The sequence below is a fragment of the Elephas maximus genome, chromosome 20, assembly GCF_024166365.1.
Source record: "Elephas maximus indicus isolate mEleMax1 chromosome 20, mEleMax1 primary haplotype, whole genome shotgun sequence".
In the NCBI taxonomy this organism is placed as follows: Eukaryota; Metazoa; Chordata; class Mammalia; order Proboscidea; family Elephantidae; genus Elephas; species Elephas maximus.
Genome location: NC_064838.1, coordinates 16,975,719 through 16,991,590, shown reverse-complemented (window position 1 = coordinate 16,991,590; position 15,872 = coordinate 16,975,719). Strand labels below are relative to the sequence as shown.

The following is a 15,872-nucleotide window of genomic DNA, read 5'->3' as shown; positions in this document are numbered from 1 at the left end:
TACTCATGAGAAATTCTTAATTTCTGGTGTCAAGGTCCTGAGAATGTTCCATTTTATTAACAATAAATTCCTCAGTGAATTAGTAGCAAAGCTAAGCTATAAGCCAAGGAAAAGTGGGGGAACACTGGAAATATTTTAAGATTTTCTTTAAAAAAAAAAAAAAGCCCTCAATACCGTGTTTGCCATTTGCAAGGCAGGCTCCATCAAGCCCAGGATTTCTTCATTGTAACTTGATTCTAGGCTAATGATGTCATCGATTACATCATCCATCTGCAAGAAAAAAGGGCAGTGAGAGAGAGATGGAAGTGAGCAAAAACTATGCAAAGCAACTCAAAAACAACAACAACAAAAGAAATCCACGGCCCTTTTTTACTCAAAGCAATAATGCGCTATAGTGAGATTCTAAGAAATAACTTTCCTCTTCGTCCCGAAGCAAGAATATTATTGAGGACCATTAACACCAGTAGGTGATGAGAATGACATTTACAGCCAACGTTCAGTGAGTGCTTGCCAGCTGCCGGGCACTGCACTCAGGGCTTTTCATGGGGGAAGCTATTTACCCTGACTATAACCTACCAGGGTAGGTACTCTTACTTGTACAATTTTCCAGATGAGATAAATGCTACACAAAGAGACACAGCAACCTGCCCAAGTCACCCATAGAAGAAGAGTCAGAGCCACAGTTTGAACCCTTGCTCTCAACTACTATGCTAAACTGCTTGCCCTAAACAGAAAAGATGAACTAGGAAACTGTTCTTCTTGGAAGTTAGCTGTCTCCTTTTTTTCTCTAAACACTGCCCCATCTGCTTCCCATGAGTCCTTGGAGCAGGAAAATGCAGATGGTAATTCAGCCCTTTGCTCCCACGGGAGTGTGTGGGGCATAGTGGCTCCCAGGCCAGTGGCTAGCCCTGTGCTGATGTTACAGTGACTCGTAAACTAAGTTTCTCCTTGTACGACTGCCAGTGTACCAGGTGGTCCCCAAGGAGTACACCAGGACGAGGTTATCATTATAGTCCTGGGGCTGACGTTCCCACTAGATCAATTCTATTCCTGAAGTACCAAAACATCAGTTATGATAATAAACAACGATGATTACATGTGCATTGCAGCAGTTGCAAAGACAAGGCTGTGAAAACATTTTTTCGTAAACACCTAATGTAGTTGAGCTACTTGGCGGTGTGTGTGGTGTGTGTGTGTGTGTGTCTGCGCACTCAAGCTTAGGTCTTGACGGTGTTCATAAGCACACAATGAAATTTCAGAACTCAGAGGGACACTCCTGTGGCCCCTTGCCAGTTCCACTAAAGAGGACAGGCTCTGAAGCCATGGGGCTTGGGACAGACTCCTGGTGTTCCCACTTTCTAAAGAGGCAAAGCATCTAACCTTCCGGAGTGTCTCAGTTTGCTTATCTGTGAAGTGGGAGTTAATAATACTTACTGCCGTATTAGAGTCTTGTGAAGATTTCAGGATACGGCATGTGAAGGGCTCACAGTGCCAGCAACGTAGTAAATACTCAATAAACGATCTTTCTAAGTGATTCCTTAGAACAGTAACTGGAGGCAAGCTGTGAATCACTGCTAGAAACTCTTGTTTATTAGTTTCCATTTCTAGGTACGTTGATTTTACTTGCTAAGAGGAGATCATTTTCTAATTGAGTGAGGAAACAGGCAAATGAGCCAGGGGACTTGTAAACACTGTTTTGTTGGAAATATTTTTATTTTTAGTGGAATAAAGTTAGTGGGCTTGGTGTGACAGAATTTTTAAAACTTTTTTTTTCTCTTATAGCAAAAGTAATGTAAGTTGATAGGAAATACAGGGAAAAAAAGAAAATTTTTGTTACTTATCACTCCTGTCTCTCTCTCAGATACACACACATTCTTAATACATAAATATATTAGTAAATGGGTGTGGCCTACCTTATATACTCATCAATGGGATATTATAGGGGGATCTTTAACGACTTGAGAAAATGTCCAAGAAATATTATTAAACTAAAAGAAGTTTCAAAATATATGCTCTATGAGATTCCGTTTTAGAAAACAATATACCCATCACAAAAACGCTCCTCTTGGTTTTACTTATATCCTAGGAATTCTGCTGCCCCGCAAACCTGCACAGCATGCCTCGATGATAGTATTTCAAAGAAGTACAGCATTTTATACTTCATTTATTTAAAATATGTATTCCAAGCACTTTATCATGACTTATGGCAACTTATAGGAAAAATGCATCTTAAGTTTAATTTTCCTAGTAATTATTTAATCATGAGACAGTATGAAGAAAATGGCCCTGTTCGCAGTCTTCTCTATTTAAAAAAAAAAAAATCAATGGGGGGAAAAAAAAAACCTCTTAAGTCATCAGGAAGGTGTGACCAGTAGCAAATATAGATTCTCATTACAAAGTGTTACATCCTTGGGCTGCTGAGTCATTCAATACCTGCATGCACGATGCTCTCGAATGTGTGTTCATACTCGGGCACTCGCTCTCCACCCTGTTTTGCTCTTCAAACTTATAAAATCCCTGCAAAAAAACACATGCAAAAACAGCCCATGACTTGGGTTTGCAAGTTATTTTTCAATGACATCTCACATGAGGCTGACAGCACAGCAACAAGATGAACTAAGCTTTCAAATAAAGTGGAATGTGACCGACAGAAGACATAGTGAATGAAGAACTTCCACCAATTCAACTCGACAAATGAAACATGGACAGGGAAAAACATGGTGGTTGGTTTGGACACAGGGAAAAAGACTGAGTCACTCCAGAAATGAAAAATCAACCAAACTTTAGAAGTCACCTCTGAAATCACAAATATTTCAGAGGACACAGAATTCCATTAATACGAGACGCAGCATCTCATAATTTGGAAATAACAGGAATTAAACCACGAGCCTCCTCCCAGGTATTTTCTGGCTCCAAATTTTGAGACAACAACTTAGCTTGAAGGTACGTTTGTGTCTCATCTCCAATCCAGCCTTTAAAAAAAGGCAGATTCAAGGGGCAGCGGCAATTTTATTATGAAACTGAACTAAATCTTTGCGTTTCTGTTAAATTCTCATCTGCTACATTATTCGAATCCATCCATGTACTTTCTGTGCTGTTTTTTTTTTGTCCCCCCCAACTCAGGGAGAAATAAAAATAATATTGCAGACATTCACAACCAGCAGAACTTCTAACCGCCTGCCCCACACCTTTTCTATTTTTGCTTTTCCCTTTCCACCTTCCCTTCTCCTCTCTCTGCATTTTCACTGCTTCGTAAACTGAAAGGCATTGAAGACAAGAGAGCATTCAGCTAATGAAGGAGAAGCGAGTTGAGAAAGAAAGCATCCTCGCCCCATGTTCCACCAGGAATGGGCCAGGCTTCCCTTTACTGCCATGTCCCCAACAACCCAGAGGCGTCGACAAGAAGCTGAGGGCGGCCATGTTGGCAAATCCGAGACAAAGGCCAGCGAAGGTGGCCATGAGGATAAACTACACAGTCACTGGTAAAGTGTGGGAATAATATTCAACAGACAGTCATTTAGTTTAAGAAAACAGGAGAGGAGAGGAGACATGAATTACCTCTTTTTCACAGTTGGAGTTAAGTGTAAGCATAGCCATGGGGCTGTTGGGTGCGCTGCTCCCGGGCACAGGTGGCATGACATGATCGCCAGGCTGGTTTGGACATGGCAAGCTCAGGACTTGGTTGGCATGTTTATTTGCTAAAGTGGTAGAAAGGTACTGCTTTACCTGCTGCCTTTGGGCTTGCTGTATGTGGTACTTGGTGGGGTTTTCAAGGTGGGTCTGCACCTGAACACAGCCAGGGAGAGAAGAGAGACAGTGTTGTTATTTTTTAGCCTCCCACAGCTCTCTATCAGGCACAAACATGAGACTGACCAAGCCGCCAACAAAATAAATGATTAAGCCCCTGTTACGTACCAGGGACGGTGCTAATGCATTTTGATACTACTGTTAAAGTCCAACTCTCAGGATTTGGGGTGACACTTTGTCCTATTTCCCTGTGAATTAACTGTCCATTTCTTCAAAACCCTGTGCCCTTCTTCCCATGCCTAGTCATGCAAAGTTTGCAACTATCTAGAGGGCAAAAATTTCCCAACCCACATGAAAGGGTTTATAAGATCAAAACAACAACTTAGAAGAAGGAGCCTAACTCAATTCATTTCACTTTCTCTGGCATACAGAACAGCTTTCTGTTTTTTTTTAAAGCCTCCTCAAGAACCAACTGTAAAACGGTTGTCGAAAATAAACATTCTGATGATTAAATTAACTAGCTATGGATTAATTCCTCCCACTTTCATTTGGACATGATTATTTAACATTTTAACTAAGAAGGAACTCAGCACAAAAAGCACTTTCCACATTAAGCTGCCTCTTTCAAACACACAACACTCACCTGTGTGTGTTTTAAAAGGTCTGAGACCGAACAAACCACCAGGATATCTGCCCGCCTTTCTTAAAAACATTATTACACAATTAGAAATGCTTCTTTTTCCAAATATATCGTTTCAAATCAAAGCCATCCTGCTTAAAGGTAACTTTTTCTTAAGAAACACAATTTAATCTTATGAGCTATTAACAGAGACTGATGGAGAGAGCACAGCTATATACTGGGGGAAGAAAAAACACCTCACTTTGTTCAGAACTACACTGACTGACTTCTCATGGCATCAAACAATAAACAGCATTACAATAATAGACTTCTACTTACTGGAAACAGTATGTCTATTCCAAACATACAGGAAGGTGAACTCCTCAATTTATTGCACCGTATTTCAGAGGCTGAATAAGAATAAAGCTCACCTGATAGTGATTATATTCTAGCATTTCCAGCATAACAACGTTTTAGGTGGCCCCAGTCCAATGAGAAACGACAGATTATTCACTCCCTCTCTTTCTGTAATTCCAACGCGAAGACTGACTGGCACAGAGAAGGCACTATAAACAAGGTATCCCGAGACACCACCGGAAACTTTATCACAGCAGCCCTGCTTATAATAACCTAAGCTAATTAGTTATGCATGTTAAAAAAAAAAAAAAAACCAGCTCACACAAGAGTTTTTTTATTTTTTTGAAGCCCTACGAGTTCAGTCTTAAATATTGATATCAATTTTGTCCCCTGGCTTGACGTCATGCTTTTTTTCATAAATATAAAAGAACCTTTTAAAGTGATGAGCTATCAAAGTCAAACTCACTGTCAGATCAAGGCCAATTCACTATTCATCTTTAGTTCCAGTAGTATTAATAGACAATGGTATTTCTCTTTCAGCAATAGGTTAAGAGCTGGATGCCCCCTTTGGAGGAGACATAGCCTAAAAGCTACCATTACATATGAGACTTTTCTAATGGCCGAAGACTGCCACTTCTGACTGCAGGAAGACCTCTTTAAGTATGGAGGAGTCTCTCTGCTGAGCTTTCAAGTTCAACAGCCTCATCTCGCATCCTGGTCTCAATATATATCTTATTCTCTGGTGGATGGATATGTAACTTCCTTATGTACCTCGCATCAGGAAGAGGGGAACCATTCTAAACAGAATGGGAATATATATATATACACATATATATATATACACGCACACACAAATATACACACACACGTGAGTGTAAATATAGATATGCACATATATATGTATACACACACACACAGAGGAATGGATGTATATTTAGGTGGAAAATAAGAAAGAAATGTGTCTCCAATTTAACCCTCAAATTAGAAAACATGGAAAATATCACTGAAAATCTCAATATATCAGAAGGACTAGAGAATTAAGAGTTATCATACATCAGGAGACATCTAAGTTAATTGGCATAATAAAATCTATTAAGAAAACATTCTGCATCCAATTTTGGAGAGTTGCATCTGGGGTCTTAAAAGCTAGCAAGTGGCCATCTAAGATGCATCAATTGGTCTCAACCTACCTGGAGCAAAGGAGAATGAAGAACACCAAAGACACAAAGTAAGTATGAGCCCAAGAGACAGAAAGGGCCACATAAATCAGAGACTACATCAGCCTGAGACCAGAAGTACCACATGGTGCCCAGCTACAAGCGATGACTGTCCTGACAGGGAACACAACAGAGCACCCAAGGGAGCAGTGGGATGCAGACCCCAAATTCTCGTAAAAAGACCAGACTTAATGGTCTGACTGAGACTAGAAGGACCCCAGAGGTCATGGTCCCCAGACCTTCTGTTAGCCCAAGACAGGAACCATTCCCTAAGCCAACTCTTTGGACAGGGATTGGACTGGACAATGGGATAGACAATGATGCTGGTGAAGAATGAGCTTCTTGGATTGAGTAGACACATGAGACTATGTTGCCATCTCCTGTCTGGAGGGGAGATGAGAGGGCAGAGGGGGTCAGAAAAAAAAGAGAGTGGAGGGATGGAGTGTGCTGTCTCATTAGGGGGAGAACAATTAGGAGTATATAGCAAGGTGTATATAAATTTTTGTATGAGAGACTGACTTGATTTGTAAACTTTCACTTAAAGCACAATAAAAATTAAAAAAAAGTTATCATAATCTGGTGCTTTATATATTCATTCATTTGTAATTACCTACTGTAATTACTATACATTGTAAATAAGCAGATAGGATCACCACCTTGATGGGGGTTTATAGTCTGGGGGGTAAGGCAAGAGAAAAAGAAAGCAAACAAATATATAAAATTATGATAAATACTTAATATTCTCTGCTGAAATGGCAAGACATTTTAACCATAAAGATTTGAAATTCAATAATTTTGTCTAAATGCCTAGGATAATGAAGCCCCTTAGGTTGACACCCTCAGATTGTTTCCAGTGACTGATCTAACATGCACAAAGAGGCTCACAGAGACATTTTAAGTTTCATAAAGGGTCCAGACACGATAATGATGAGGACAATAGACATTACTAAAATAAACATAAAATGAGGGCAATGGGTGTAATGTGCTTATTTCACTATTACACTTAAAAAAAGAAGGGCTACACATTTAAAAATAAATGTTAATTCATTGGCAGATGCTTATTCTTTAATGAATCAGAATTTTATGCTTTAGGAAGGTAAGCTGCAACTCACTCTCTAGTTGGCGTTGTCAGTGAGGTCTTCACTACATGCTGGTTTGGGTAAGCAGAACAGGATGTATTTTGCTCTTTTACTGTCACTATCTTTTTAGTTTTCAAGTAGGTTGAGAGCAGATGGCCTATAAACACTCTGCAGTAGACAGAACATTGCCAACTGTCTCAAACCCAAACATCTCAAACAGGTAATGTAAATGAAGCACGTGAGCTGGGGGCAGGTAATAGGGAGTGGTGAGGTCTGTGGAAAACTGGAAAACATGTTTCTCGTCTAAAAGGAATAGCTGATATAAGCTGCAGTTGATTCTGGCCATGTGGGAATATAAGCCCAGTCTAGACAGAACTTCCATTATTTTGAGGGTACCCAGCAATCTGAACTTCCTTTTTAAGTGAACTCTCCCAGTTTAAAAAACTGACATGGAATTGTTCTATTTTTCACATTGTACAAGCCAAATCAAATACATCTGTGTGCTGGGTTCAGCCCATAAGCCACTGGAATGTGCCCTTTGCTTTACACTGTCCACAAGGATAGTCCTCATATTGACATTCCTGGAGGGGGTTGGGGATTTGTGGTCCAGGTTCAGAGTAGAAGTTTCTGCTCTGAGAATTAAGTGTCAAAATCCAGGTGATTCCTACTGCTTCTCTGAGAGACTGTCAGCAGTCAGAGGAGCAGTTAAGAACTTGAAACCCAGGCTAAACTTCTGACTTTGTCCCTCACTCCCTATGTGACCTTCTGCAAGTCAGTTAACTTTTCCAGACCTTGTCTCTTCCTGTGCACAATGGGGATGATAACAGGGTCTGTTTCATAGGGTAGTCTCAGCAGTGAAGGAGATCATGCCTCTAAAGGGCTTCACAAAGTATCTAGAACAGAAGTTCTCAAACATTTTTTTGTCTCAAACTTTTATACTCTTAAAATGTATTGTTTGTGTGCATTAATCAATGTTTGCCATATGAGAAATTAAAAGTGAGAAATGCTTAAAACACAAGATTATATACAAGCACACATCTCAACAGCTGTCAGAACAATGACATCTTAAGAGGTCATGTTGCCTTTGGAAAACTCCACCGTATGCTTGTGAGATAAGAGTGAAAAAGGCAAACAACATCTTAGTATTATTATGAAAATAGTTTTGAGCTAGGAAAGCCCCTAAAAGGGTCTTAGAGGCCCCCAGGGCTCTCTGATCACAATTTTGAGAACTGCTGATCTAGAACCTGGTAAGTGAGTCCTTTACCATCCTCACCACCCTATCCTGTCCACGTGGTTCACCAGTGTATCAGTGAGTAACATACCCTCTACCATATATTTTTATGTAAATAATGCACACCTTCTACTTTGTTTTCCAACCATACCCTTCCCCCTCCCCCTGCCAAGGTATTAAAAACAACAAAAAAAGATTAGCATACTGCCTTTACAAAAATACCTTGCGGGGGAGGGTGCAGCTGGCAAAGGAATGTTGATGGTGCGCATTATCTGTGTAAAAATACGGTATATGCCTTGCTTCCTTCATCCAGAAGATGCTAGATGAAGATGCTAAGCCCTGCCCTAACATATACCTAGCATTATTTGAGACTTTACAGCCCTTTGGCAATTTCAAAGGTAGCATAAATATAAACCATAATTTTCTGTCTTCAATCATCCTAAATCATAGCCTATCAGTTAATGACCAACCTTTCATTAATTTTTAAACATCCAATTATACAAACATGCAAATGCATTAAAGACGACACAGTAAATTCATGACATCTTGATATTTTTTCTTTGCATGTTTTTGACCTTGAAACCAATTACCCAGGTCAAGGAATTCCGATAACCAAAAGTTAAATACAGCTGAGCACTCGAAGCACAGACCATAAAATAAAGCTAGAATATGTTGTGTTCTATCACAATATAGTATTTACGGAGACAACCTGTATTGCACACAAATATAGTGTATGCATGGCTATCTTAGTTAAAAAAAAAAAAAAAATTTCTTTTTTTTTTTTTTTAGAGGGGAAAAATTCAAAGGCTTTGAAACTTTTTGTCCTTGTACTGTAACTATCTTTTTTGCTCTTTCCTTTCTTCATTCAGATACTGAAGTGATAGCAAGAGAATTGGAATGGATCACCTCCTCGCTGTCACATGATAGCTTTGCCACTTCTGGGATAACATTGACTGGTTATTTTCCATCTGTTTCACTCTAAAGAGATCCTGGGGCACATCACATGTCAGTATAAGGTGGTGGCTGGAGATACTACCATCTTGGTTGACAACAGTATTCATTGTGGGGGGAGAGGATACCCATCTGATATCAACTGTTTTACTCCCTCCAATATTTGTAAAGCAGAAGTTAAATAAAATTGAGCACAGAGTCCCATAATATTTCTAATTTAGAAGTGATTTTATTTTTTTAGCAAGTCAACAAGGAGCTCAGATTTCTCATCTTATGTTCAGGAAGATAATTGGTCTTTTTGTTCAGTAAGTTTAAGGAAATTAAATGGATTCAATCACTTGCTATCCACCCCACTCCTGTACCACTACACTTTCCGTATGTTTTTTAAATGGCAATTTATAGAGAAGGCCAATTATGCAATCGTAATCCCTTAAAAAAATGGTAAGACAGAGAAAACTGGCTTTTTTAAATGACTTGGACAGTCGCATCTGATAGGTACCAAGATTATTTTCAGTCTCATAATTATATTGTTCCCAGAAAAAAACAACAACTGCCGCAAAGCCACAAGCCCAGGTCATATACTCTCAAAAATACAGTCTTATGTTCTGTACAATCTGCGCAAAGGTATCTATTCAGTAGAGGTCTGATCAAAATTAACAAAAAATAAGAACAATAAAGATATGAATCTTGCCCTAAAGGAGAAGAATCAAAATCAGATGCAAACAAAAAGCAAAAATAAGAACACTTAGTAAAGAAGGAAACCCTGGTAGCATAGTGGTTAAGTGCTACGGCTGCTAACCAAAAGGTTGGCAGTTCGAATCCACCAGGCGCTCCTTGGAAACTCTACGGGGCAGTTCTGCTCTGTCCTATAGGGTCGCTATGAGTAGGGATCGACTCGACGGGAGTGGGTTTAGTAAAGAAAGGTTAGATGTGACTAAGGCTGATAAGCCCAATGCCTTTTCTCTTAACGGGTTAGCCCACCAGCCAAACCTGGCCGCTTCTCTGCCTGTGTTTCTACAGTCTGTAAACTAAGAATGGTTCTTTACATTTTTAAATGGTGGAGAAAATCAAGAGAACAATATTTCTGGGTATATGAAAATTACATAAAATTCAAACTTCAGTGTCCATAAATAAAGTCACCCCTCTGCCACCCCCTGGCTTAATCACTTTATTTTTCTTGTATAAAAACCACTGTGGTGGCCACAGCTGGAGCCTGGGTCCTCTTCCTGAAGACTCTGGTGTGGGTCTTTAACAGATGGTCAGTGAGTTCCTGGCAGGGAGACTTGGTGAACACAATCTCTTTCCAGAGGTCAGGGGTAAGATAGCTGTAGGTCTTGGAGACAGCATCAAAGATGGCCTTGGCAAAGCTGCCCAGGTTGGCAGCACAGCCCCTGGCCAAGGTGTAGCAGTCATCGATACTGGCCATCATCAGCAGCCTCTTGGACACAGGGGCTGAGATTACGCCAGTATCTCTGGGCACAGGGATGAGGAACACCAGCACAGAGCCGCACCAGCTGGTCACCTTGGAGGGTACAGTATGGGGCTCGCCAACCTTGTTTCCCCAGTAGCCTTGCTGCACTGGGACAATGGAGAGCTTGGCCAAGATGATGGCCCCACAGATGGCGGTAACCACCTCCGTGGAGCACTGCATACCTGGGCTGACATGGCCGCTGTAGTCCCCGATGGCAACCAATACCCTGAATCTGGTCTACTGATGAGCACACGTCTGCTTCTGCACAGGCATGATTTTCAAAACCTCGTCCTTGAGGGCCATCCCCAGAAAGAAGTCAATGATCTTGGACTCCTTGATTGGCAGGGAGAAGAGACAGATCTCCTCCAGGGACTTGATCGTCATGTCCTTGACCAGGTGGCCCAGACTAGTGACAGAGAGCTATTCTTTGTCCTCAACTTTGCCTCTGCGAGCTCCATGGCCTCGTCCCAGGCCCCAACCACTGCTGTGACCCTGGCCCCATAGGCCGTTGCCAAAGCCTCCACGAGTTCCCCTCCCTGGGCCCCTGGGGTCTCCAGGCCCTCCCGCTGTACCAGCGTCATCCCGTTTGGGGCTTTCTCAGAGAAGAAGGATAAATAAAGTTTTATTGGCACAAAGCCACATCCGTTAGTCTCCATACTGTCTACGGCTGCTTTCTCCCTAAAAGAGCAGATTTGATAAGTTGTGACAGAGACAGTATGGCCCACAATGCCTATAATCTCTACTCTCTGGCTCTTAGCAAAAAAAAAAAAAAGTGCTGACTCCGGGTCTGTAAGAAAGCTTTATCAAACTAGAATTGAGCTTTTCTATTAAACAGAAATTTTACAAGATTTGGAGGAAAGAATGAGGTGACTTCTATAAAGAGAAACAGTCTATGTATATAAATTTATAGCTGTTTTTCCATATACTGTCTTGTATGGACAAGCATCCATGTGAGAACACTGGGTGGCATAATTATTCCACTTCTAAAGAAGAAGAAGTAAACACCTCAAGAAGACAGTTAAAAGACTTGCCAGGGTTAGAAATCATCTCAGGTCTCAATTATTCTTTCCCCAGTGGCGAAGGACTGAAACACCCTTGCTGTTAACTAGTTTTGACCCAGGATTTAAACAGGACAAAGAGGGAAAGATAAAACTGTGTAAACCCAGAGGTGTACTCACATTACTCTATGTGTACACACACAACTATATATTAATTTATATCACATATTTATTGGCCTACAAAGTTTCATACCACCCTCCTGCCAAATTTTTTCAAAGGACCATTCCAAAAACCAAACCTGCTGCTGTCGAGTCGAAGGACCATTAGGCTTCAGAATTCTAGGAAATGAGTTACAAATGTATACAGAAGGAAAGGAGAGCAAATCTTTTTGATGAAATTTTAACATAATAAACTAGACCAGTCCTACCAAAAATCTCCTAACAAGTTTTTATCCTTAGTTAATAGCCTACAAAACAATGTGTTTATTGTAAACTGCAAGGCTGGCATAGTTTGGTTGTAGGATAAACAATATTCAGTAGCTTCAGGAAAAAAAAAAAAAAAGTATTTTCATAAGAAAATTCCAAATACATATTCTTTTCTTCTCTCTCAGACTAAATAAGTCAAAGGTCATAAGTATAAAAAGAACACCAAGTTTTTATCCCGGTCAAATAGAAGTGGGAGAGGTTTAAGAGTGGTAGCCGCCTGCCTGCAGCGTATTTATAATCCAAGAATAAAAACGCCATTTTCCAAATCAAGTTCCCATGGGGAAGCAGCAGCAAGAGCCAATAAGCCCAATCCACCCCTCACTTTAAAGCACACATTCAGAGGTCCTGTGCGCTGAGGATGGTCCCAGTCACTGTGGCAGATTAAACAGCAAGATTTGTTAAAATATAGAAAACAGAATTAACATCCATTCACTCAGGACTGCCACCATGTGCCGGCCACCATGCACTTTATCCTCACTTCTGACTTAGGACAATTCAAATAAACTAAGAAGAAATTCATCGACTTGGATAACTGCATAAGATATTGCTGGAAGCTTATTCACACAGTTTAAAAAGAAAAATGTTTGATGACAATCTCTGATTGAATACAGAAGCAATTACGAAAAGAGATCTGATTTTGATAGCTTCGACCTCTTATTTTGAGTTGCTGCCACCTGAGAGTGTAGCTACTTGTCTTCTTGCCATACATAGAGAACTGAATACAGAATTGGAATGCGAACCTTAACGGGCACACAAATAAAATGCAGAGTGTGATTTTGTAGGTATGGGGCAGTGTCCAAAACCCGGCATTTCTAACAAACTCCCAGATGATGTTGCTGCTGGTCCACGGACACCACCAGACCTTGAGTACAAGTCTTTAGTACCCTCTCATCTGGAGATCTGCTGCTACCACAGGAGCTACATACCTGCTCACCATTCACTTGACATATACAGCTTGAGTACCAACTAGATACCAGGCAACTGTCCTAACCTTATATAAGATGTTTGGGAAAGGCTCACAGAGAAGGTGACATTTAAGCACGGAGCTTTAAGTTGCTGAGAGAGTGAGATCCGCAGTTATTCATGGGAAGAGCATCCCAGCGAAGCCCAAGAGCCCTCAGGTATCAACAAGCCTGGCATGTTCAAGGAACAGCAACCTCCTCAAAAAAAGACCCAAACTAGTTGCCTTCGAATCTATTCCAACTCATAGAGACCTCATGTGTTACAGAGTGGAACTAACTGAGCACCACAGGGTTTTCAAGGCTGTGAACTTTCAGAAGCAGACTGTCAGGGCTTTCTTCTGGGATGCCTCGTGGTGGGTTCAAAATACCCGCCTTTCAGTTAGGAGCCCTGTACTTAACTCTTTGTGCCACTCAGGGACCCCTAAGGAACAGCAAGGGGGGTTTTAACATTTTTTTTTTTTTTTAACTTCGCTTCCAATTTCCCACACTTCTCCAGTTTTTGTCTTACTTCTCTGGTCAAGTCTTCTCAGCCTCCTTTGCTAATTTTCTCCTCTTCTCTCTCTCTTAAATGTCAGGGTACCTCAAGGCTCAGAGCATGATCTTCTCTACTGACACTCAGGGCCTTGGTGTTCTCACCCAGACTCATGAATTTAAATGCCCCAGCCCAGACTTCTCCAAATTCCAGACTCATATATCCAATTGCCTAACTCAATATCTCCATTAGGAAGACTGTAGCCATCTCAAACTTAATATGTCCACCATCCTCTCCAAACCAGCTCCTCCCACAGTCTTCTCCATCTTAGCAGTTGGCAACTCTATCCTTCCACTAGGTTGAAACAGATGAAAACAGCCATTTCTGTAGGTAAAAAAATGGTCTTCGTATCATTCCAACTAGTTGATCAAGCCAAAAACCATGGTCATCTTTGACTCCTTTCATTCCCCATATCTTACATACACTCCATCAAGACATAATGGCTCTGTCTTCAGAATACATCCAGGATTGGACCCATTCTCACCACTTTTACTGTCAGCACTTGATTCAAGCCATCATTTTGCATTGGATTTTTGAAATCGTCTCCAATTTCAGTCTTCTACCTGTTTTCTGACTTTGCTCTCTTACAGGCTATTTCAATACAGTGACTAGAGTAATCTTTGTAAAATATGTCAGATCGCATCACTCCTCTGCAAAAAAAAAAAAAAAAAAAAATCTGTAATGGCTCCTTTTTTACCTCTGAGAAAACCTAACTACTTATAATGGCCTTTAAGTTCCTACACACGTACTGTGCAGAGTGCTTGTTAGAAGCGCAAGTTCTCAGATCCCATCTAGGATCCACTGAACCATAATCTCTGGGAGTGGGGCCCAGAAATCTTTAACAAGCTCTCCAGGTGGACCTTACAAAAGTTAAGAATAGAGAGCCCCGCCCACTGTCCCTACCCCCCACTTCACCCTGATCATTGCCTCTCTGGCCTTACTTTCCACAACTCCCCTGAAGAGAGCCAAAGTACAATCTTGAGTATGCATCACCTGAATTTAGAGACCATCTTAAGAATAGATTTGACACATTGAACACTGATGACCCAAGACCATACAAGTTGTGGGATGTCATCAAGGACACCATAAAAGAAGGAAGCAATCATTAAAAAGACAGGAAAGAAAAAAAAGATCAAAGTGGATGTCAGAAGAGACTCTGAAACTTGCTCTTAAATACAGAGTAGCTAAAGCAAATGGCAGAAATGATGGAATAAAAGAGCTGAACAGAAGATTTCAAAGGGCAGCTCAAGAAGACAAAGCACAGGCATACCTTGTTTGTTGGACTTTGCTTTACCGCGCTCTGCAGGCATTGTGTGTTTTACAAATTGAAGATCTGTGGCACCATAAGGTGAGTCTATCAGTGCCATTTTTTCCACCAGCATGTACTCACCTCGCGTCTCTGCATCACATTTTGGTTATTCTTGAAATATTTCAAAATTTTCATTACTATTATATCTGTTATGGTGATTTGCAATCAGTGATCTTTCATGTTACTACTGTAATTGTTTTGGGATGTCACGAACCACATCCATGTAAGACAGTGAACTTAATCAATAAATGTTGTGTGTGTCCACCAACTGACTGTTTCTCCATCTCTTTCCCTCTCATCGGGCCTCCCTATTTCCTGAGACATGACAATATTGAAATTAGGTCAATTAATAGCCCTACAATGGCCTCTAGGTGTTCGAGTGAAAGGAAGAGTTATATGTCTCTCACTTTAAATCTAAAGCTGCAATGATTAAGCTTAGTGAGGAAGGCATATCGAAAGCTGAGATGCCAAAGCTTGTGCCAAACAGCCAAGTTGTGAATGCAAAGGAAAGGTTTTTGAAGGAAATTAAAAGTGGTACTCCAGTGAACACACGAATGATAAGAAAGCAAAACAGCCTTATTACTGATCTGGATAAAGTTTTAGTGGTCTGGATAGAAGATCAAACCAGCCGTAACATTCCCTTAAGCCAAAGCCTAAGCCAGAGCAAGACCCTAACTGTTTTCAATTCTACGAAGGTTGAGAGAGGTGAGGAAGCTGCAGAAGAAAAGCCTGAAGTTCGCAGAGGTTCAAAGTTCATGAGGTTTAAGGAAAGAAGCCATCTCCATCCTGTGAAAAAGCACGGTGCGGCAACAAGAGCTGATGTAGAAACTGCAGCTAGTTGTCCGGAAGATCCAGCTGAGATAACTGACGACGCTGGCGACATTAAACAACGGATTTTCAGCAGCCTTATTTA

At 40.8% G+C, this 15,872-nt stretch overlaps 1 protein-coding gene and 1 pseudogene across 2 annotated transcripts in view; both read right to left on the bottom strand.

Moving 5' to 3' along the window:
- Nucleotides 1-15,872, bottom strand: part of MITF (melanocyte inducing transcription factor) — a 276,196-nt gene that overhangs the window by 29,640 nt on the left and 230,684 nt on the right. For both annotated transcript variants that reach the window (XM_049863081.1, XM_049863082.1), the window contains exons 3-5: nt 3,559-3,786; nt 2,434-2,517; nt 175-270 (exon numbers count right to left, since the gene is read on the bottom strand). In XM_049863081.1, the coding sequence (XP_049719038.1) occupies nt 175-270; nt 2,434-2,517; nt 3,559-3,786 (408 nt within the window). The remainder of the gene's footprint in view (nt 1-174; nt 271-2,433; nt 2,518-3,558; nt 3,787-15,872) is intronic.
- Nucleotides 3,798-14,960, bottom strand: LOC126064356 (40S ribosomal protein S2-like; annotated as a pseudogene).